This window comes from Eschrichtius robustus, chromosome 11, assembly GCF_028021215.1.
Source record: "Eschrichtius robustus isolate mEscRob2 chromosome 11, mEscRob2.pri, whole genome shotgun sequence".
NCBI lineage: Eukaryota > Metazoa > Chordata > Mammalia > Artiodactyla > Eschrichtiidae > Eschrichtius > Eschrichtius robustus.
In genome coordinates, this window is record NC_090834.1 from 89,774,193 (window position 1) to 89,796,204 (window position 22,012).

Consider the following 22,012-nt stretch of genomic DNA (forward strand, 5'->3'; position numbering starts at 1 on the left):
TTCCTTTCTTTGCTCATATTGTTCCTTCAAATGGAGTGACCTTCCTTGTGGTTTGAAATTTTTCTTGTTACTTCAATGCCACCCTCTTAAATCTTTACAGGCTCCTGGCAGGGAATTGATGACACTCTAAAAATGGGTAATTTGAGGAGAGTTTTATAAATGACTATTTTTGTGACTTTAGGGTGTAGAGATGGTGCTGTACTAATGGGCTGTTTTGAGTAAGGTGCTGTGACCACCCCTTGACTTGAAGAGGCATGGGAAGGGAGCACTTCCTGGAACTGGGAAGGAGGGAGCCTGTGGGAGGACCTCTGATGGAGCTGTGCCCTTCAGTTAAAGGATCCAGCCAGGCCAGGCAACCCTACAAGGAGGGGACTGGGGAAAAAAATATCCTGACCTCACTCTCCTCTCTCCTTTCAGTCTCTTGCTTATTCTGCCCATTGGCGGAACCCAGCTGGAGGCCAAAGCAAGGAGGCCTGTTGATGTAGCCCATATAGTAGTATGGGGGAGGGTTGATGAGTAGATCTGGAAGGGCAGATGGGAGATACCTCCCAAACCCACCTGACTCACCCATCAGTCATAACACTTTATATTGATACCTCAGCTTTAGCACTGATGCGATCAAGTACTGGCTTGTGTGTATATGTATGGTAGGTCTCATGCTAAGAGAGGGGAAGAGAGCAAGTGTAGTTTCTGCACTTGGAAGAATCAAATGTAGTTTCTTTGGATTGTTTCCCTAGGCCAGTGCTTTGCACAAGAGTAAGCACAGGCTCTTTATAACTGACCTGATTTTTAATGGGATTTTTCTGTCTACATTTGAATAGCTGAATAGGAATCAAGTCTGTGTAGGCTTTTGGGGCACTTTTTATAGAAAGAAAAATGTTCTTTTTGGAGCTATGGCATCTAATTTGGATTTTTGGGTTTTTTTACTTGTACTCCTAACTCGAGTGATCCTTGACTCCTGATTTTCATATGTCACATCCGAACTATCAGAAATTCTTGTTGACTCTACCTTTTAAATGTAATCTGACCACTCCTCACCACTTCTGCTACCAACTAGACTGGTCCAAGCTACCACCACCTCTAATCTAGATTATTGCAGGAGTGTCCCAATAGATGTCTCTACTGCCACCCTTGGCCCAGTACAGGCCATTCTCCATGCAGCTTTCAGAGTGCTGCTTTTAAATTATAAATCAGATCATGTTACTCCTCTGCTGAAAACCCTCCAAGAGCTTCTCATTAAACTCAGAATGAAATCTGAAGTCCTTAACTGTGGTTTACAAAGCACAGTATGATATGAATCCTCCACCTCTCTGAGTTCAGCTCTGACCATGCCTCTCCTCACACTCACTCCACTCCAGCACACAGGCTCCCTTGGTGAGTTCTGAACATACCAAGCATGCTCTCTGCTCATTCTTTTTTTTTTTTTAAACTTTAAAAAAAAATTATTTATTTTTAATTTATTTTTTATGTGGGTAAACATACAATTTATTTTTTCTATGTTCTTATTTTTTAATATTTTTAATTTATTTATTTTTGGCTGCATTGGGTCTTCGTTGCTGCGCGTGGGCTTTCTCTAGTTGCGGCAAACAGGGGCTACTCTTCGTTGCGGTGTGCAGGCTTCTCATTGTGGTGGCTTCTCTTGTTGTGGAGCATGGGCTCTAGGTGCGTGGGCTTCAGTAGTTGTAGCACGTGGGCTCAGTAGTTGTGGCTCGTGGGCTCTAGAGCTCAGGCTCAGTACTTGTGGCGCACGGGCTTAGCTGCTCTGCGGCATGTGGCATCTTCCCGGACCAGGGCTCGAACCCGTGTCCCCTGCATTGGCAGGCAGATTCTTAACCACTGCACCACCAGGGAAGCCCTCTGCTCATTCTTGTGCTTGCTGTTTCCTCCGTTTCGAAGGCTCTTCCATCAGAGATTTGCATGGCTTCCTCCATTCAGCTCTACTCACTTTGTCAGAGGACGCCTTCTCTAATCAACCAATAAAATAGTTCCTCTACTGCAACTGGGTCCCCTTACTTTCCTTTCTTTTCTTAGAAGGATCTGGTCCTTACATGCCTTTTCAGTCTCTCAGGACAAGTGTTCTAAGTCAGTAAAGGAGAACAGGTGACATGTTCATGGGTATCTTCACTTTGTATTTAAAATCCCATTATTTTAGCTTTTCTGCAGGGTTTATAGTTGTGACCGTCTCAAAGCATGTGCAGTTTTTCTTCTTTTCTTTTTTGTAAATTATAGCCTTGTGAACATAGCCATGTCTGTGGAACTGCAAGCAAGTTCAATTTTTTTATTGTGGTTATTTCTTTTACTTGCTCGAAATTTTTTTCATGTCTTTCCATTGCTATTTAAATAATGTCAAACCCATTAACTAGGTATTAGAGTGTACTAGAAGGTACTATGGCTACCTACTATAAGGCAGTAGTCCCAACATACTTTTTTTAACTTACATGGCCTGCTTTTCATTTTCATTATTTTCTACTCTTTAGCCAAACTAAGCTGTAATTCCCACCTCTTTATGAGCATATGATGTTTCCCTCACCTGGAATATCTCTGCTGGTCCCTCACCTTGTTTTATTTGCTCAGCAGATTTTTTAAATTAAAAGTTATTTTTTATTGTAAAATATATATAAAATTTACCATTTTAACTATTTTTAAGTGTTTAGTTCCAGGGCATTAAGAGTGCTCACATTGTGTGCAGCTATTACCACTGTCTCCAGAACTTTTTCATAATCCCAAACTGAAACTCTGTACCCGTTAAACAACAACTCCCCATTCTCCCCACTCCCTAGCCCCTGGTAACCACTGTTCTACTTTCTCTGTGAATTTGCCTCTTCTAGGTACCTCATAAAAGCAGAATCATAAAATATTTGTCTTTTTGTGTCTGGCTTATTTCGCTTAGCATAATGTCTTCAAGTTTCATCCATGTTGTTGCAGGTATCTGAATCTCATCCCTTTTTAAGGCCGAATCACATTTTATTGGATGTATATACCACAATATTTTGTCTATGCATTCATCTATCCATGGACACTTGGGTTGTTTTCACCTTTTGGCCATTGTGAATAATGCTGCTGTGAATATGGTTGTGCAAACACCTGTTCGAGTTCCCGCTTTCAGTTATTTTGGGTGTATACCCAGAAATGAGATTGCCTGATCAAATAAATGGTCATTCAATGTTTAATTTTTTGAGGAACCATTGGGTTGTTTTTCCACAGAAGCTGCATTGTTTTACTTTTCCACCAACAGTGCACAAGGGCTCTAATTTCTCCACGTCTTGCCAACACCTTGTTTTCTGTTTTTTTTTTTTTTTTGATAATAGCCATTCTAATGAGTATAAAGTGGTACTAGCACACAAATCAAGATTTCCTTTCTTGAACAGCTAGAATCTCAACTTTCAGCTCTTTGGCATTCTCATGGCATGTTTATATGCTACCCTCTAGTACTTGTGTATTTGTCTTGACTTCCCATTTAAACTATATTCCTTTGAGGTCAAGATTCTGGTCTTATGTGGGTCTAAGGCTAGGATAGCAGGAGCTCAGTAAGCATTTGTTGAATGCCTAAATTTACCCTTTAGCTTTGGTAGTCAATATGACAGTACCACAGAAAGTAAAACATTTGCCAGTGACATTAATGAGAGTTTGGTTTTCAAATGTACAATACAGTTAAAAGAGAGTTCAAGAGTTAGTGTACTTTAGCAATGAGGACAAGGCTGGATAAGGTAAAGAGTAGAAAGGAAACCTTCATGTTTAGATTGGGAAGGTGAAAGGAACCTGTGAATCCATTGCTCATTACCTGAGGAAGGAGTTGTAAAGTAGGATATTGTGATACATCTAGCCAACTGTCTGGCTGCCTTCAGAGTCTACTCTTAACCTTTTCTGTGCTGCCTATTAATAATAAACAGCTAACATTTTTGAGACTTACTTTTTGCCAGACCCCATTGTAATGACTTGGCATGTGTAACCTTATTTAGACCTTACCAAACTCTTTATTTTACAGAAGAGGCAATCAGAGCACAGAATGACTAGGTAACTTGTAGGTGCTGGATTGATAATTTGAACCTAGGCAGTTTGGCTCCAGTGCCTGTTCTGTAAATCACAGTGGTGTACTGCTGCTTAAGTTAAAAAAAAAAAAAAAATTAGTCATTTTATTAAATAATAAAATATTTTAACACAGTCGTGCATGCATATAGTTTAAATAGTCAAATGGTACTAAAAGGCTTATAACAATACGGTGGGTCTCTGACCCATCTCTCCCTGCTCCCCCAGTCATCTTCCTCCTTAGAAGCAACAGTTTTGTCTCTTGTTGCTTCTAAGTGTCCTCTGGCATTTGCTCATCTCTCTATTTTATGTTATATATGTTATATATTATCTGTGTATGACTTCTGATCAGTCATCCCCGTTTTCCTTCCACCATTCTCCCAATGTAGTTATTTTGCAATTCTTAATTAAATCTATATTCAGTGTTTACACCAAACAAATATGCTTAACTGAGAATTGTCCTATATCGTCCCATATTATGATTGTTACCTTTCTTACTTTTTGCTTTTTTTCAAGTCGTTGCCTTTAAAATTTTTTCTTCAGTTTTCTCTGTAACTATTACTAATTCATCCCACACCATCTAATAGCTTTTTAGCACAATTTCTGGTATTGTCAGTCACTTCAGCTGATCTCTCAGTTAACTTACTTTTGCAGTTTCTGTATACAGTATCTCCAGGTGTGTAGGTTCAACCTCTGTTCCAAAGGTCTTCTCTTTTACCTCTGCAGAGGAAACAACCTCCAGTCTTCGGTTGAATGAGGGTGGTGTTACGCAGCACTTAAATAGCGTTCACCCAAACCTCCCACCCCACCGCCCCCAGTATTTCCAAAGGTCCTCAGTACTGCCAGTTCTTGGGCCTTTGGGAAATTCTTGTATAAACCAGGTTGATTATCTCAGCTTTCTCCACTTCTAGTTTAGCATTCAGCTTTCCAGACTCTCTTTAGTCAATTATTACTATCTACATTATTTACTTTTCTGCTTCCAAAATTGTGTTCTATTGTTCCTTCTTTTCTCCTTGTTCTTGTGGGTTTTTGTTTAAAAGTAACAAAAAACAAAGAAATAAAAAGCAGGTATAATAAAACCATCAACTAGAGATAGGTACTATTTGTCATTTTGGAGTATATCCTTTCAGTCTTTGTGTACATACAAGCTAAGCAGGTAGAAATTGGATTATGCCATATGTACTGTTTGTGGGCCTCTTTCATTACATTTATTACTCTAAATGCTATTTTCTCACAAACTATTATGCATACATTTTTATTGTTGTTCATTGACATTTTCAACCTATTCTTATACCAAAGTAAGTATTTGTGACATTTTCTATCTATTCTTATGCCAAAATAAGTATTTGAACAAAGAAGACCCATATGACAAGCACTTATCTTTTAAAAAATTGCTTTACCTTTATTCAAACCTGCAGTATTAATATTATTCTGGGCCCTGGTATTGATTTTGAAATTACCTTTACGTCTTATGGCTTTATTTCATCCAGCCTGCAGATGGCAGAATTGTTTTATTTAAGCAGAAATTTTAAAGGTCAATTTTATTTAATGAGTTCTTGCATTGGAAAGAGAGGTGATTAAATGAGCAGCATCTCTTCCTATTAAAAAAGAAGCAAATTAATGTAAGGAACAGAGAGCTGCACTAAAAAAGTACTGGGTAATTTATTTCTTCAATTTGTCTGTCTTCATTTCATGATTTTTGTGTTTGGATTATAGTCGTTTAAATGGACTAGAGCATGATGTCCAAGCAGTACCATAAGTAAATTGTGGAATTTCCTTAATTACTTCAGTCAGAGTAATGGAGCTTAGATCTGCTTCATTATTAGCCACAAAGCTATTTGTTCTGCATTTGTATTTTAAGAGTTTGCTTATATTAATCTTTTTTTTTTTAATCTGGAAACCTTTTAGAATTGATGTATAGATCATCAATTTAAAGCTTATATAGGTTTTGCTGAGTGTTTTGAGATAAAAGAGATACCCTAGAGAACAAGAAATTAGATTACTGTGGATTGCTGTAAGATTCAGTGATTGATCAATTGCTCATGTGCCTGATAAGGAAGGTAAAGCAGCAATATACTGAGTGAAAAATTTCAACTTATTGTGTCATTATATTGAGGCAAAAAAAAAAAGAGATTAAGATAGTTGTGATGGATTTGTGAGACTCTGCTGTTAAAATCAGTGTATTTAAATATAAACTGGAACAACGTACATTACGGTAGTTACCTTAAAAGTTTTTAAATATGTTTTTTAACTGCTATAGAAGGGCAGACTTTATAAGCCATTAGGTATACTTTGTTAGCTTGATGAAAAGAAATAAAACACTAAAATGACTACAAAAGGGTTAAAGTCTAACAAAATTTGGGGTAGTTTTTGGGTACTAATTGAAATAACCTGTATGACCAGTGGAGTAAAAAACTGCATTTCCTTCATTCTTACTATAGTTGTGCCCAGTTATGAGTAGGCACTGTAATTGGTGCCCATTTCAAGGCCTCCTCAGTTTGACAGGAAAAAGGTAGAATGTACTTCTTATTGGAATCAGAAGGGAAGCTACATATAATTCCTAATGAAATTAAACAACATTATGTGTAGGTTAAAATTCCAAGGAGTCTAGAAAAGCCCACACTATCTTCAGTAGAATTGACGGCAGCCATTAACGCCAGATATTAGTTATATGTAGACCTGTCATTCAAAACTGATATTATGATTATATAATTACTTTCCCACTGGAAAAAATATATTTGGAAAAGATGTGTATAATGTTCAGGTTGAAAGAGGATATACTGGAATGAAATATGCATTATTATTAATAAATTAATGCTTCCTTTTAAAAATCATTTTCTAGCATGAGCGTCTGAGGATAGATTAGTTAGATTAATCAGAAAGTACATTGCACATTGTACTCTCCATGTAAGTCAGTATAAGCAATCAAGAGATAGTACCGAATAATGGAGATGTCCAAAATGTCTTTCTTTGGTTTTTGTCACCTTCATTTCGGAGTAAGGATAGTGATCTATTACAGAATTTTTATATTTTATTGTTATTATTCAGAGAAGCAATTTAAATTCATCTATGAAGCGTTGCTGTTGAGGAATGATTGTGTTCTTTTTATTTTTAAAATACGAAAATTTTTAAGGTTCTTGATGTGGTAATTCATAAAACGCAAAAAGTTTCATAATGAAGTACTTAATGTCAGGAAAAATGTGAAGATCTCGTAGGTGAGAGATTATAATAGGAGAGAGAATCACAAAATGAATATTAATTGTATCATGGCAACTAGAACCAAGGTATACAAATATTGAAGAGAGACTTTGTTTTGAGAGAACTGAGTTGATATTTGTCATAAATTGGAATCTGGACATAGAATCATAGAAGTTCATTTATTTTGCTTCTTTGTAGTGGAACTCTATTTGATGTATAAATTTACTGTGTATATGATTTTGAAATATTGCATCTCGTAATGCCAGGCTTGAACTTTTTGATAGAGAGGGATTGTTAGGCTGCTTGATTGGACACGTGAAGAATGCTCACGTGGATTTGATATGTCTGGTTTGTTGTGTTTGAACTTCTGGATGAATAGGCTATAAATAACCAATGATTAATTAGTTGATAATGCATATTGGTAAGGATTATCAATTAACGGTGAGCAGTAGTACAGTGTAGGAGAGGACAGCCTTGAGAGTTAGGCAGAATTCAAATCCCTTAATCAGTGGATTGTAGTTTTCTCATTGATGAAATGGGCGTGTTGACTTAGAATTTGGTTCGGGCTCTATCATTGTTGGGGTATTGAGAGTGATGATTCTACATTTCTATCCTTGTAGATTGGTACCAACTGAGAAGGCAAAAACCAGACAGATGGAGATCAAAGTAACAGTTTTAATGTTGATGGTTTTGTTGTATTGGAAAACGTGACTTAAATCTGTGGCCTTCTCCAGTTGGACTCCTCAGTACAACCCCTGTTTAGACTTTGGGCTTTTGTTTGAGAGAGACAGTTTGTGTATACAAAGCAAACACACATCCTGAATTGCTTCCCAGCACCCACTGGGCCCTGATGGCAGGAATATAGAGAGCTGGGCTTACTATCTGCCTTTGAAAGGCAGGTAGGTCCATTTATGCCTAGTACATAGAAGAACTGAAAGGAAAATACAGGTTCCCTGTAGGCAGGCAGGTCTTAAAATGAGGAAAAGGCTGAGGCAGATGTATTTGCCTGGATCCTTTTCCCAGTCCTTTAGAGGGGAGTGAATGAACAGTGACGGGAGGATAGAAGCTTCCTTCCAAATGCTTCTGAAATGGCACTCCTTTACCACGAAGCCATAGGAACTCTCCATTTGAAATTACAATAACATTAGTTCAGTTTCCCAAAGGAAATATTTAACTACATTTAACATTAGTATTCAATTCCCTTATTTATTTTTTAACACATCTTTATTGGAGTATAATTGCTTTACAATGGTGTGTTAGTTTCTGCCATATAACAAAGTGAATCAGCTATAGGTATACATATATCCCCATATCTCCTCCCTCTTGAGCCTCCCTCCCACCCTTCTTATCCCACCCCTCTAAGTGGTCACAGAGCACCGAGCTGATCTCCCTGTGTTATGTGGCTGCTTCCCATAAGCTGTCTATTTTATATTTGGTAGTGTATATATGTCAGTGCTGCTGTCTCACTTCGTCCCAGCTTACTCTCCCCCACCACCCCCATGTCCTCAAGTCCATTCTCTACGTCTGCGTCTTTATTCCTGTCCTGCCCCTAGGTTCATCAGAACCTTTTTTTTTTTTAGATTCCATATATATGTGTTAGCATACGGTTTTTGTTTTTCTCTTTCTGACTTACTTCACTCTGTATGACAGTCTCAAGGTCCATCACCTCACTACAAATAACTCAATTTCGTTTCTTTTTATGGCTGAGTAATATTCCATTGTATATATGTGCCACAACTTCTTTATCCATTCATCTGTCGATGGACACTTAGGTTGCTTCCATGTCCTGGCTATTGTAAAGAGTGCTTCAGTGAACATTGTGGTAAATGTCTCTTTTTGAACTATGGTTTTCTCAAGGTATATGCCCAGTAGTGGGATTAGTGGGTCATATGGTAGTTCTATTTTCAGTTTTTTAAGGAACCTCCATACTGTTCTCCATAGTGGCTGTATCAGTTTACATTCCCACCAACAGTGCAAGAGGCTTCCCTTTTCTCCATACCCTCGCCAACATTTATTGTTTGTAGAATTTTTGACGATGGCCATTCTGACCAGTGTGAGGTGATACCTTATTGGGTTTTGATTTGCATTTCTCTAATGATTAGTGATGTTGAGCATCCTTTCATGTGTTTGTTGGCAATCTGTATATCTTCTTTGGAGAAATCTCTATTTAGGTCTTCTGCCCATTTTTGGATTGGGTTGTTTGTTTTTTTTGATATCAGTTCCCTTATTTTTAACCCTAAAACATCAATGGGAGAAAAAAAAAAGCCCTATTCTACCCTTTTCCACATTTGAATTATGTCAGATGTGGTGTATTTTGCTTTTTTGGGTCAGAGAGTTGAATAATCTGAGGAGAGAATAGGTTTTGTGGAAGATTTCAGGCAATGTAATTTGTTACTATGGCTACTGCTAAATAAGCACTGGAGCACTCTGTGAACTATTTTATTAGTATAAACTTTATGTAAATTGTAATCTAACAGCTGTGCGCTCTTTAAGTATGGTCCTGGACAGTGGAATTATCGGGAAGTGCATCTGGCCAAATATATAGCGTGTCTCCTTTTTTGATATCTAAGGAAAAAGTAGCTATGCTTTATTGAGAGTCCACCCTGGTTTGAGTCTATCTTTTTGGGTCCCTAGCTGAATTGTGGTATGAAACACAATCTGAGATTAATTTAACTACTTAAGTTCACTTGCCCTATCATTCTTGACAAGGCAGACCTCTGCTTTTCACACTTAGCAGCAAGAACCTTTGATTTCTGAATAGTGTAATATTAGATTAAAGTAAAAACACAACCAGTTTCTAAAGTTTAATCTTGATTATTCTGTTGTAAGTCTAATCTTAATTCTTTTGTTGTAGGTTATCAGAACTCTAGTTTTATTTCTTTTTTTTTTTTTTTTTGTCTTTTCCTTTGGTCATTCTACTTGTAAATATTTTTTGCAGCAACAAAAGGGGAAGGAGAAGAAGATGAAACACAAATCAGCTTTTCTTTTTTTTAATCTTGTAAGCACCTGGCTTGAAAATATGCATAGAGGGCTTGGGGAACTATGAAAAAGGAGTTGAAAATATTCCAGAAAAGATTACTGAACACTCAGTTTGACCAGTTGGGTGTCTTTCAGACTGTGGAATATTTTTTTTCTCAAATTGAATTCGATATTAATTTACTTGAACTTTTTGTTGCTGCCTCATGAGGTGCTTTATTTTTTGTGTTTAATCTTTCCTTTTTTCAATTTCAGCTGATCCTATTACGATACTAATGCCATCACTGTCTCCTACAATGGAAGAAGGGAACATTGTGAAATGGCTGAAAAAGGAAGGTGAGCAATGCATTACTAATACCTGTGTTATTTGATCGTTTTGGTTTTTTCCTAATCAGCTGGTTTACACAGTACATGATATACATGAAATGATTGGTTCCTTTGCTTGTTAATGTTAATTGTTTAAATAAAAATTTCTCATGGTAATGTAGCAAAGGTTTTCTGGGTTCAGCCTGTATCTTTTCACAAGCAGAGAATGGTAAACTATTTTAGTGCTTTTTTCCAAGTTTTAGTTCTTATTCTTAGTTTTTAGTTTCAACGTCATAAATTTGTCAATCCCCTAAAGTTAATTTTTGAATTTATAATAATTCAGTGTGTGTGTTTCCTGTAACTAGGCAAGCTGATTATAAATTTCATTGGAAAGAATAAATAAGTAAGAATAATAAGAAAAATTCTCATTAAAGAAGAGCAGCAGAGGAGAGTTGTAGACCTACTAGATATTGAAACATGTTATTAAGCCTTTGTAATAAAAACTGTGGTATTGGTGCTTAAAAAGACAAACTAACAGAACTGAATGGAAAATGAGGAAATAGACATGAATATTTAGTGTTTAAATAATGAAGGAAGACGATATTAGATTTAGTCTTTGTACTATCCCAATGATAAATTACAAGTGAATCAGTCACTTAATATACAAAATTGAAACCAGACAAGTAGTAGGAAAAAAGCTGGTGAATTCCTCTGAACCTGGAAGTGGATAAACACCCTGACTACAACTCAAAATCCAGATGCAATAAGGGAACTATAGATAAATTTTATGGTAAAAATAATAACTTTATTACAGCTGAAAACATAATAAAGTAAAAAAGATGACAAATTGGAGAAGGGTATTTGCAGTTTTTAATCACAAAGGGTTAGTATTTCTAAAAAATAGAGAATAAGAAAACTATCAACTCAGCAAGAAAATAGGCAAGATATAAGAACAGATGGTTTGCAGAAAAAGAACTGCAAATTGCCTCTAACATATGAAAAGCTATTTAATATTTGTATTAATAAATATGCAGATTAACACTACACTGATACATCATTTCTTACCAATCATATTGACAGAAATTAAAAAGTTTGACAAGTTATTCTGTTGATGAGACTGTGGAGGGAATGGGGGGAAGCAGGCACTCTCTAACATTGCTGTAGGAAATGCAAAATGGTATAAGCCCTAGGGGAGAGAATTTGTCAATACCTAGAAAAATTACATTTATATTTACCCTTTCGCCAGACAGTTCTATTTCTAGGGATCCTATCTCAAGGCAAAAATAAGAAAAGATGCACATATGAGGCTATTTATTGCAGCGGTGTTTGTAATAGCAAAAGTTAGAAACAATCCATCTGTTAGTCAGTACACAATTTGATGAATAACGTATACTACATCCACAACTATAGAAAGGAATGAAGAGTGTCTATACTATTGTAGAGTGACCTTCAGAGGAAAAAAGCAGGGTGGTGACTAATAGATATAGTGTGTATCATTCATTGAAGAAAGGGATGGGAATACTAATATTTGGAAATTTTTTTTTAAAAAGGATAAAACAAAAATTTAACAACAAAAAAATGGTTATTTGTAGTGTGATGGAGGAAACAGTGTGGTGGGTGGAGAGAGGAGCAGAAGCTAGACTTCTCTGAATACATCTTGTTTTGTCTCCTTAACTTGGAACCATATACATATTTTGCATAATTTTAACACAGAATTTAATTTTAAAAGATCCCTAAAAATGGAAACCAATTGAAACAGAAGAACCTAATTATATATTGAGTTGCTGATATAACAACCATGCAGGGAGGGGCTATTTCAGATGTCAACGAACTTGACTATCTATCGCTACTAGATTGTAATTAAAGGACAATGACATCTCTAAAAATATCTTAAGTTGTTTAGAGTAATAGTATTATAGTGGTTATGTTGGTATTTTTATTCTAAGGTTTTTAAAAAATGTATTTTATGGGATAAAGCAAATGAGTGATTAAGATGGTATTATTGGGAATCCAGCCTTTGAGTGTGGTTTAAAGGAAAAACAGATGAAAGATAGCTAAGGCTAAGGAAAGATCCTGTGATGGTAAATTTTCTAGCTCTTTTTCATGGCAGGGCCTGGAAAAATGACAAACCCAGTAGCAATGAGCACCCCTAACAATGAGACTGTAGTATCTAAATGCCATTTCCTACTAAAGTAAACCAAAGCTCCTTGGAAAATAGCTACTTCCAGGTCTGGGGCAGGAAATGTACAAGATGAGCTTGGAACATCTTGTCAATTTAGAAAGGAAAGCAGTTATCAAAAACTCCTGAGGGCGTCTTAAAGGACTCAGGAGCCAAAAATGGGACAATTTGAGGATCAGTAAGAATAATATCTACAGTGTATTGAAACACATTAAATATATTTAAATTTGAAGCTCACAATAATACTAAAGAAAAATACTAATAGTTGGTCTGCTTTGGGGGATGCTAGTAAATTAACTCATTTTGAAAACTGGTAATAAGTGGGAAGACTCAAGTATTTTTCCCTGCCTTTCCTATATGAACTGTAGCTTAGAGTAACCAAGTAGTTGGTGATGATAAGTTTCTAATTATTGGCATATCCCAGCTCTTAAAAGATGGAGGAATGATAGAATGTCACTGTATCACAATTTTGCATTCTCTAATGAATTAAGGGATATAGCCAGTGACCATCAATGGTTGCTAATATCACAAAAAGAGAGAAAACCAGATAGTACCACCAGCTATAAGGTTGTCTTGCCAGAAAATTGAGCTGAATTGATCAAGCCTGTAGTTCTTGGTACCAATTTCCAGGAAATATAGGGGAAAGAGGCATGTATCCAATGACACCAAGAGGAGTATATCAGCATAACCCAGACTGTGGGGATTTCTACAGGCCAGTTTCCTCAACAAATTCATGTCAAGGGATGGGAAGATGGGGAAAGGAAGGAGGTAGGGGAACCTATAGCTTCAAGGAGATTTAAGAGACCAGTTCCAATGTAGGGACCTTATTTTGTTTATGATTCAAGCGAATAAAACATTTGGGGAATTTGAAAATTATATGTTTAATTAGATTAAGGAATTAATCATTTTAGAGGTTTAATGATACTGTGCTAATAATTTTTAAAATCTTATCTATAAGAGATATGAGTTGAAATACTTATGTATGAAATGATAGTACGTCTGGCCTTAACTTCACAATACCTCTGGTGGGAGGATAAGAGTATAAGTATTCATGAGTCAGTTGACAGTTGTAATAGTTATAAAAGTTGGTTCATTAACTTTCCTTATAACTTTTGTATATGTTTGAACTTTTTGTACTAACATATATTTTCTAAAGTTGTCCAATCAGTAGCCTTTGGGATATAACATGTAGTGAGAAACTACTCTTTCCTCAGCTTTTTATAAGCTCCAAGTGAATTTGAATCTTGCTGTTACTAAGAAAATACTTGCTACAATACTACCTACAAAGCTATATTAATCTATTGTTTATAGCAACCATTTTGCCAGATTTTTTAAAATTTATTTTTTTACTGAGGTCACATTGGTTTATAACATTGTATGTTTCATGTGTACAACCTTATATTTCTACTTCTGTATATGCTACAGCATGCTCACCACCAAAAACTTAGTTTCCGTCTGTCACCATACAGTCGATCCTCTTTGCCCATTTTGTCCTCCCCTCCTTCCCCTGGCCCTTCTGCTCTGGTAACCACTACTCTGTTCTCTGTAGCTACGTGTTTGTTTCTGTTTGGTTTGCTTTGTTGATTTCTTTTGTTTTGTTTTGTTTGTTATATTCTACATATCGTGAAATTCTACAGTATTTGTCTTTCTTTGACTTATTTCATCTAGCATAATACCCTCAAGGTCCATCAATGTGGTTGCAAATAGTGAAATTTTCATCTTTTTTATGGCTGAGTAGTATTCCATTATATATATGCATATATCTCACATCTTTATCCATTTATCCATTGGTGGGCACTTAGGTTGTTTCCATACCTTGGCTATTGTAAATAATTATTTTGCCAGATTTTAATACTTAGTATGGTGCTTAAAAAATAAGACTAAGCATATGAAGGCCAAAGAGATAAGGATGCTATAGCGCTCATGGTACAGAAGGAGGACAGAGGAAAAATTACTGTGAAGGAAGCTGGAGAAGGAGACTTTTTATTTTTCTGGCAGCTGCTTTCTTTTCCTTTTTCCTTCCTCTGGTCATTGCCATATGTATCTGTAGAGTAACCAGGTACTGACTGTGGGATGGATTCTTTTAGCCACCTCCCTATGCTTTACTCATTCTGCAACATGTTAAACTTTTGGGGAGATGAATCTCCAGTCCCTTATTAGGGCTTGTTGGACAGATGCACAGAGAAATTGACCAGATGAGTACCCCATAGCCATTATTATGCTTCAGCTTGAGAAATGGTAAACCAAGTGTTAAAAATGGAAAGAGAAAGGGAAGAGTGAGTTGAGAATGAAGGACTTGGTCTGGGAGGATTTGACTGATTCCAGAGACTAGCCCTGGCAAGGACTTCTGGGGTCTCTATATGTGATTCGGTGGGCATGGGAGGTCATCCAGGCAAATGTTGGTATTGAGTGGTCCAGGCTAGCGCTTATAAAACTGTATAGATTAAAAGCTTTTGCACAGCAAAGGAAACCATAAACAAGACGAAAAGACAACTCTCAGAATGGGAGAAAATATATGCAAATGAAGCAACTGACAAAGGATTAATCTCCAAAATACACAAGCAGCTCATGCATCTCAATATCAAAAAAACAAAAAACCCAATCCAAAAATGGGCAGAAGACCTAAATAGACATCTCTCCAAAGAAGATACAGATTGCCAACAAACACATGAAAGGATGCTCAACATCACTAATCATTAGAGAAATGCAAATCAAAACTACAATGAGGTATCACCGCACACCAGTCAGAATGGCCATCAACAAAAATTCTACAAACAATAAATGCTGGAGAGGGTGTGGAGAAAAGGGAACCCTCTTGCACTGTTGGTGGGAATGTAAATTGATACAGCCACTATGGAGAACAGTATGGAGGTTCCTTAAAGAACTAAAAATAGAACTACCATATGACCCAGTAATCCCACTACTGGGCATATACCCTGAGAAAACCATAATTCAAAAAGAGACATTTACCACAATGTTCATTGCAGCACTATTTACAATAGCCAGGACATGGAAGCAACTTAAGTGTCCATCGACAGATGAATGGATAAAGAAGTTGTGGCATGTATATACAGTGGAATATTACTTAGCCATAAAAAGAAACAAAATTGAGTTATTTGTAGTGAGATGGATGGACCTAGAGACTGTCATACAGAGTGAAGTAAGTCAGAAAGAGAAAAACAAATACCATATGCTAACACATATATATGGAATCTAAGGGGGAAAAAAAAAGTGGTTCTGATGAACCTAGGGGCAGGACAGGAATAAGGACGCAGACGTAGAGAATGGAACTGAGGACACGGGGAGGGAGAAGGGTAAGCTGGGACGAAGTGAGAGAGTAGCATTGACATATATACACTACCAAATGTAAAATAGATAGCTAGTGGGAAGCAGCCTCATAGCACAGGGAGATCAGCTCGGTGCTTTGTGACCACCCAGAGGGGTGGGATAGGGAGAGTGGGAGACGCAAGAGGGAGGGGATATGGGGATATATGTATGCATATAGCTGATTCACTTTGTTATACAGCAGAAACTAACACAACGTTGTAAAGCAATTATACTCCAATAAAGATGTTAAAAAAAAATTGTATGGAGAGAACTTAGGCAGTGGTAAGAGTTCAGAGTCTGATCTAGTTATGCTGTGATTCTAGGAAATGAGCCGTTCATGGCAGTGAGGACAAGTGTTGGGTGTCGGGAAGAAGGCTGCAAGTATTTAGTAGCTTGGGAGTTTGAGAGAAGGTCCCAGTTCTTGCAGGTGGGGTGGGCAGGGCTGGAGTGCAAGGAAAGTCAACAAGAGAAATTACAGAATGGGCCTCACAGCAGGAGTTTGGGACTGTGGATTGGGCCAATATAGAGGATAGGAGGTATGGGACAGTGAGGCTATCCAGATGACCATGACTGGTCCTTGATGTGCTATGTACCACCTCTGATTGGAAGCACATCTTAATTCTGTTCCTTAGTGGCAAACATGTCTGAGTTTTGATATGTTTCCTTTTGTGGTTATGACTAGCATAGTAATAATCAATAGAACAGACCCAGCAGCACTGTAAGTGGCTGATCAGTAAATATATTGGCAGAGGGGAGAGTAAGGCAAGAGCAGGAGATGTGACAGGCATCGAGAAGGCTTTACAGATGAGGTACTATTTGAGTTGATCCTTATGTAATACATGGGTTTTTTTTAAAAAAAAAAAGAAAGAAGGACATTATAAGTAATGTAAACAATTTGTCAAAATCTTGGAAGTGAGATGTCATGACATGTATTTTGGCAACCGTAGGTAGTTCTGGCTGCATTAAGGGCATGGAGGATGTGAGATAAGACAGGTTATAGAAAGGATCTTGAATATCAAGCTGCAGTTTATCAAAGTCTGTGAGTGTCCTTATCCTAAAGCCAAGAGGTAACGACACTCATGGTTATTTTGTAGGAAGTGGTCTTTACATGCTTTCTTGAGCCCTGATAGTAGCCTTGCACTGAATGGAACAGGCCCTAGGAGTGCTCTGGTATCAAGAGCTAACTGTAGGCAATTTAAGTAGCTCCCTTTACAGGCTCACATTGGAAAGGCCAGTCCTGAGGACTTCTAGTCAGTATGACCATCTAAACAGATGGGGTCAGGGTTCTGCTCACTTCTGGATAGAAAATTATAAGACAGATTTTTAAAATGCAAGTGGAGCTTAAATGCAGGAAAGAGGAATCACCAAATGTCAGCAATATCCAGAATGGTGAGCAGGAGTTGACTACATGCCCCGCTGGTCCTGAGCTGGAAGGGTGGAATAACTGAGATTGGGAAACAGGTGTGTTTTTTTGTGGGCAGGCAGGGAAATCGAGAATTAGGTTCAGGAGGAAACTTGCACAAGGCTCTTAGCCTCATCCACCAGAGGGCAGACAGCAGAAGCAAGAAGAACTCAAATTCTGCAGCCTGTGGAACAAAAACCACATTCACAGAAAGATAGACAAGGTGAAAAGGCAGAGGGCTATGTACCAGATGAAGGAACAAGATAAAACCCCAGAAAAACAACTAAATGAAGTGGAGATAGGCAACCTTCCAGAAAAAGAATTCAGAATAATGATAGTGAAGATGATCCAGGACCTCGGAAAAAGAATGGAGGCAAATATCGAGAAGATGCAAGAAATGTTTAATAAAGACCTAGAAGAAATAAAGAACAAACAAACAGAGATGAACAATACAATAACTGAAATGAAAAATACACTAGAAGGAATCAATAGCAGAATCACTGAGGCAGAAGAATGGATAAATGACCTGGAAGACAAAATAGTGGAATTCACTGCTGCAGAACAGAATAAAGAAAAAAGAATGGAAAGAAATGAAGACAGCCTAAGAGACTTCTGGGACAACATTAAACGCAACAACGTGTGTATTATATGGGTCCCAGAAGGACAAGAGAGAGAGAAAGGACCTGAGAAAATATTTGAAGAGATTATAGTCGAAAACTTCCCTAACATGGGAAAGGAAATAGCCACCCAAGTCCAGGAAGCACAGAGAGTCCCATACAGGATAAACCCAAGGAGAAACACGCCAAGACACATAGTAATCAAATTGGCAAAAATTAAAGACAAAGAAAAATTATTGAAAGCAGCAAGGGAAAAACGACAAATAACATACAAGGGAACTCCCATAAGGTTAACAGCTGATTTCTCAGCAGAAATTCTACAAGCCAGAAGGGAGTGGCATGATATACTTAAAGTGATGAAAGGGAAGAACCTACAACCAAGATTATTCTACCTGGCAAGGATCTCATTCATATTCGATGGAGAAATCAAAAGCTTTACAGACAAGCAAAAGCTAAGAGAATTCAGCACCACCAAACCAGCTCTACAACAAATGCTAAAGGAACTTCTCTAAGTGGGAAACACAAGAGAAGAAAAGGACCTACAAAAACAAACCCAAAACAATTAAGAAAATGGTCATAGGAACATACATATCGATAATTACCTTAAACGTGAATGGATTAAATGCTCCAACCAAAAGGTACAGGTTCGCTGGATGGATACAAAAACAAGACCCATATTTATGCTGTCTACAAGAGACCCACTTCAGACCTAGGGACACATTCAGACTGGAAGTGAGGGGATGGAAAAAGATATTCCATGCAAATGGAAATCAAAAGAAAGCTGGAGTAGCAATACTCATATCAGAAAAAATAGACTTTAAAGTAAAGAATGTTACAAGAGACAAGGAAGGACACTACATAATGATCAAGGGATCAATCCAAGAAGAAGATATAACAATTATAAATATATATGCACCCAACATAGGAGCACCTCAATACATATGGCAACTGCTAAGAGCTATAAAAGAGGAAATCGACAGTAACACAATAATAGTGGGGGACTTTAACACCTCACTTACACCAATGGACAGATCATCCAGACAGAATATTAGTAGGGAAACAGAAGCTTTAAATGACACAATAGACCAGATAGATTTAATTGATATTTATAGGACATTCCATCCCAAAACAGCAGATTACACGTTCTTCTCAAGTGCGCACGGAACATTCTCCAGGATAGATCACATCTTGGGTCACAAATCAAGCCTCAATAAATTTAAGAAAATTGAAATCATATCAAGCATCTTTTCTGACCACAACGCTATGAGATTAGAAATGAATTACAGGGAAAAAAACGTAAAAAGCACAAACACATGGTAGCTAAACAATACGTTCCTAAATAACTGAGAGATCGCTGAAGAAATCAAAGAGGAAATCCAAAAATACCTAGAGACAAATGACAATGAAAACACGATGATCCAAAACCTATGGGACGCAGCAAAAGCAGTTCTAAGAGGGAAGTTTATAGCTATACAAGTCTACCTCAACAAACAAGAAAAATCTCAAATAAACAATCTAACCTTACACCTAAAGGAACTAGAGAAAGAAGAACAAACAAAACCCAAAGTTAGCAGAAGGAAAGAAATCATAAAGATCAGAGCAGAAATAAATGAAATAGAAACAAAGAAAACAATAGCAAAGATCAATTAAACTAAAAGCTGTTTCTTTGAGAAGATAAACAAAATTGATAAACCGTTAGCCAGACTCATCAAGAAAAAGAGGGAGAGGACTCTAATCAATAAAATTAGAAATGAAAAAGGAGAAGTTACAACAGACACCGCAGAAATACAAAGCATCCTAAGAGACTACTACAAGCAACTCTATGCCAATAAAATGGACAACCTGGAAGAAATGGACAAATTCTTAGAAAGGTATAACCTTCCAAGACTGAACCAGGAAGAAATAGAAAATATGAACAGACCAATCACAAGTAATGAAATTGAAACTGACTAAAAATCTTCCAACAAACAGAAGTCCAGGACCAGATGGCTTCACAGATCAGTTCTGTCAAACATTTAGAGAAGACCTAACACGCATCCTTCTCAAACTCTTCCAAAAAATTGCAGAGGAAGGAACACTCCCAAACTCATTCTATTAGGCCACCATCACCTGATACCAAAACCAGACAAAGATACTACAAAAAAAGGAAATTACACGCCAATATCACTGATGAATGTAGATGCAAAAATCCTCAACAAAATACTAGCAAACAGAATCCAACAACACATTAAAAGGATCCTACACCATGATCAAGTGGGATTTATCCCAGGGATGCAAACATTCTTCAATATATGCAAATCAATCAATGTGATACACCATATTAACAAACTGAAGAAGAAAAATCATGTGATCATCTCGATGCAGAAAAAGCTTTTGACAAAATTCAACACCCGTTTATGATAAAAACTCTCTAGAAAGTGGGCATAGAGGGAACCTACCTCAACATAATAAAGGCCATATACAACAAACTCACAGCAAACATCATTCTCTGATATCTTTTTTTTTTTTTTTTAATTAATTGATTTATTTATTTTTGGCGTGTTGGGTCTTCCTTTCTGTGCGAGGGCTTTCTCTAGTTGCGGCAAGTGGGGGCCACTCTTCATCACGGTGCGCGAGCCTCTCACTATCACGGCCTCTCTTGTTGCAGAGCACAGGCTCCAGACGCGCGGGCTCAGTAGTTGTGGCTCACGGGCCTAGTTGCTACACGGCATGTGGGATCTTCCCAGACCAGAGCTCGAACCCGTGTTCCCTGCATTGGCAGGCAGATTCTCAACCACTGCACCACCAGGGAAGCCCCAACAAACATCATTCTCAATGGTGAAAAACCGAAAGCAGTTCCTCTAAGATCGGGAACAAGACAAGGATGTCCACTCTCGCCACTATTATTCAACATAGTTTTGGAAGTCCTAGCCACGGCAATCAGAGAAGGAAAAGAAATAAAAGGAATACAAATTGGAAAAGAAGAAGTAAAACTGTCACTGTTTGCAGATGACATGATACTATACATAGAGAATCCTAAAGATGCCACCAGAAAACTACTAGAGTTAATCAGTGAATTTGGTAAAGTTGCAGGATACAAAATTAATGCACAGAAATCTCTTGCATTCCTATACACTAATGATGAAAAATCTGAAAGAGAAATTAAGGAAACACTCACGTTTACCATTGCAACAAAAAGAATAAAATAACTAGGAATAAACCTACCTGAGGAGATAAAAGACCTGTATTCAGAAAACTATAAGACACTGTTGAAAGAAATTAATGATGATACCAACAGATGGAGAGATATACCATGTTCTTGGATTGGAAGAATCAGTATTGTGAAAATGACTATACTACCCAAAGCAATCTACAGATTCAATGCAATCCCTATCAAATTACCAATGGCATTATTTACAGAACTAGAACAAAAAATCTTAAAATTTGTATGGAGACACAAAAGACCCCGAATAGCCAAAGCAGTCTTGAGGGAAGAAAACACAGCTGGAGGAATCAGACTCCCTGACTTCAGACTATACTGCAAAGCTACAGTAATCAAGACAATATGGTAGTGGCACAAAAACAGAAATGTAAATCAATGGAACAGGATAGAAAGCCCAGAGATAAACCCACACACCTATGGTCATTTAATCTATGACAAAGGACGCAAGGATATACAATGGAGAAAAAGTCTCTTCAATAAGTGGTGCTGGGAAAACTGGACAGCTACATGTAAAAGAATGCAATTAGAACACTCCCTAACACCATACACAAAAATAAACTCAAAATGGATTAGAGACCTAAATGTAAGACTGGACACTATAAAACTCTTAGAGGAAAACATAGGAAGAACACTCTTTGACATAAATCACAGCAAGATCTTTTTTGATCCACCTTCTAGAGTAATGGAAATAAAAACAAAAATAAACAAATGGGACCTAATGAAATTTAAAAGCTTTTGCAAAGCAAAGGAAACTACAAACAAGACGGGAAGACAGCCCT

At 37.2% G+C, this 22,012-nt stretch overlaps 1 protein-coding gene across 1 annotated transcript in view; it reads left to right on the plus strand.

Annotated features, from left to right (window-relative positions):
• Positions 1-22,012, plus strand: part of PDHX (pyruvate dehydrogenase complex component X) — a 75,513-nt gene that overhangs the window by 2,630 nt on the left and 50,871 nt on the right. The window contains exon 2 of the mRNA XM_068556372.1: positions 10,456-10,536. Within this exon, the coding sequence (XP_068412473.1) occupies positions 10,456-10,536 (81 nt within the window). The remainder of the gene's footprint in view (positions 1-10,455; positions 10,537-22,012) is intronic.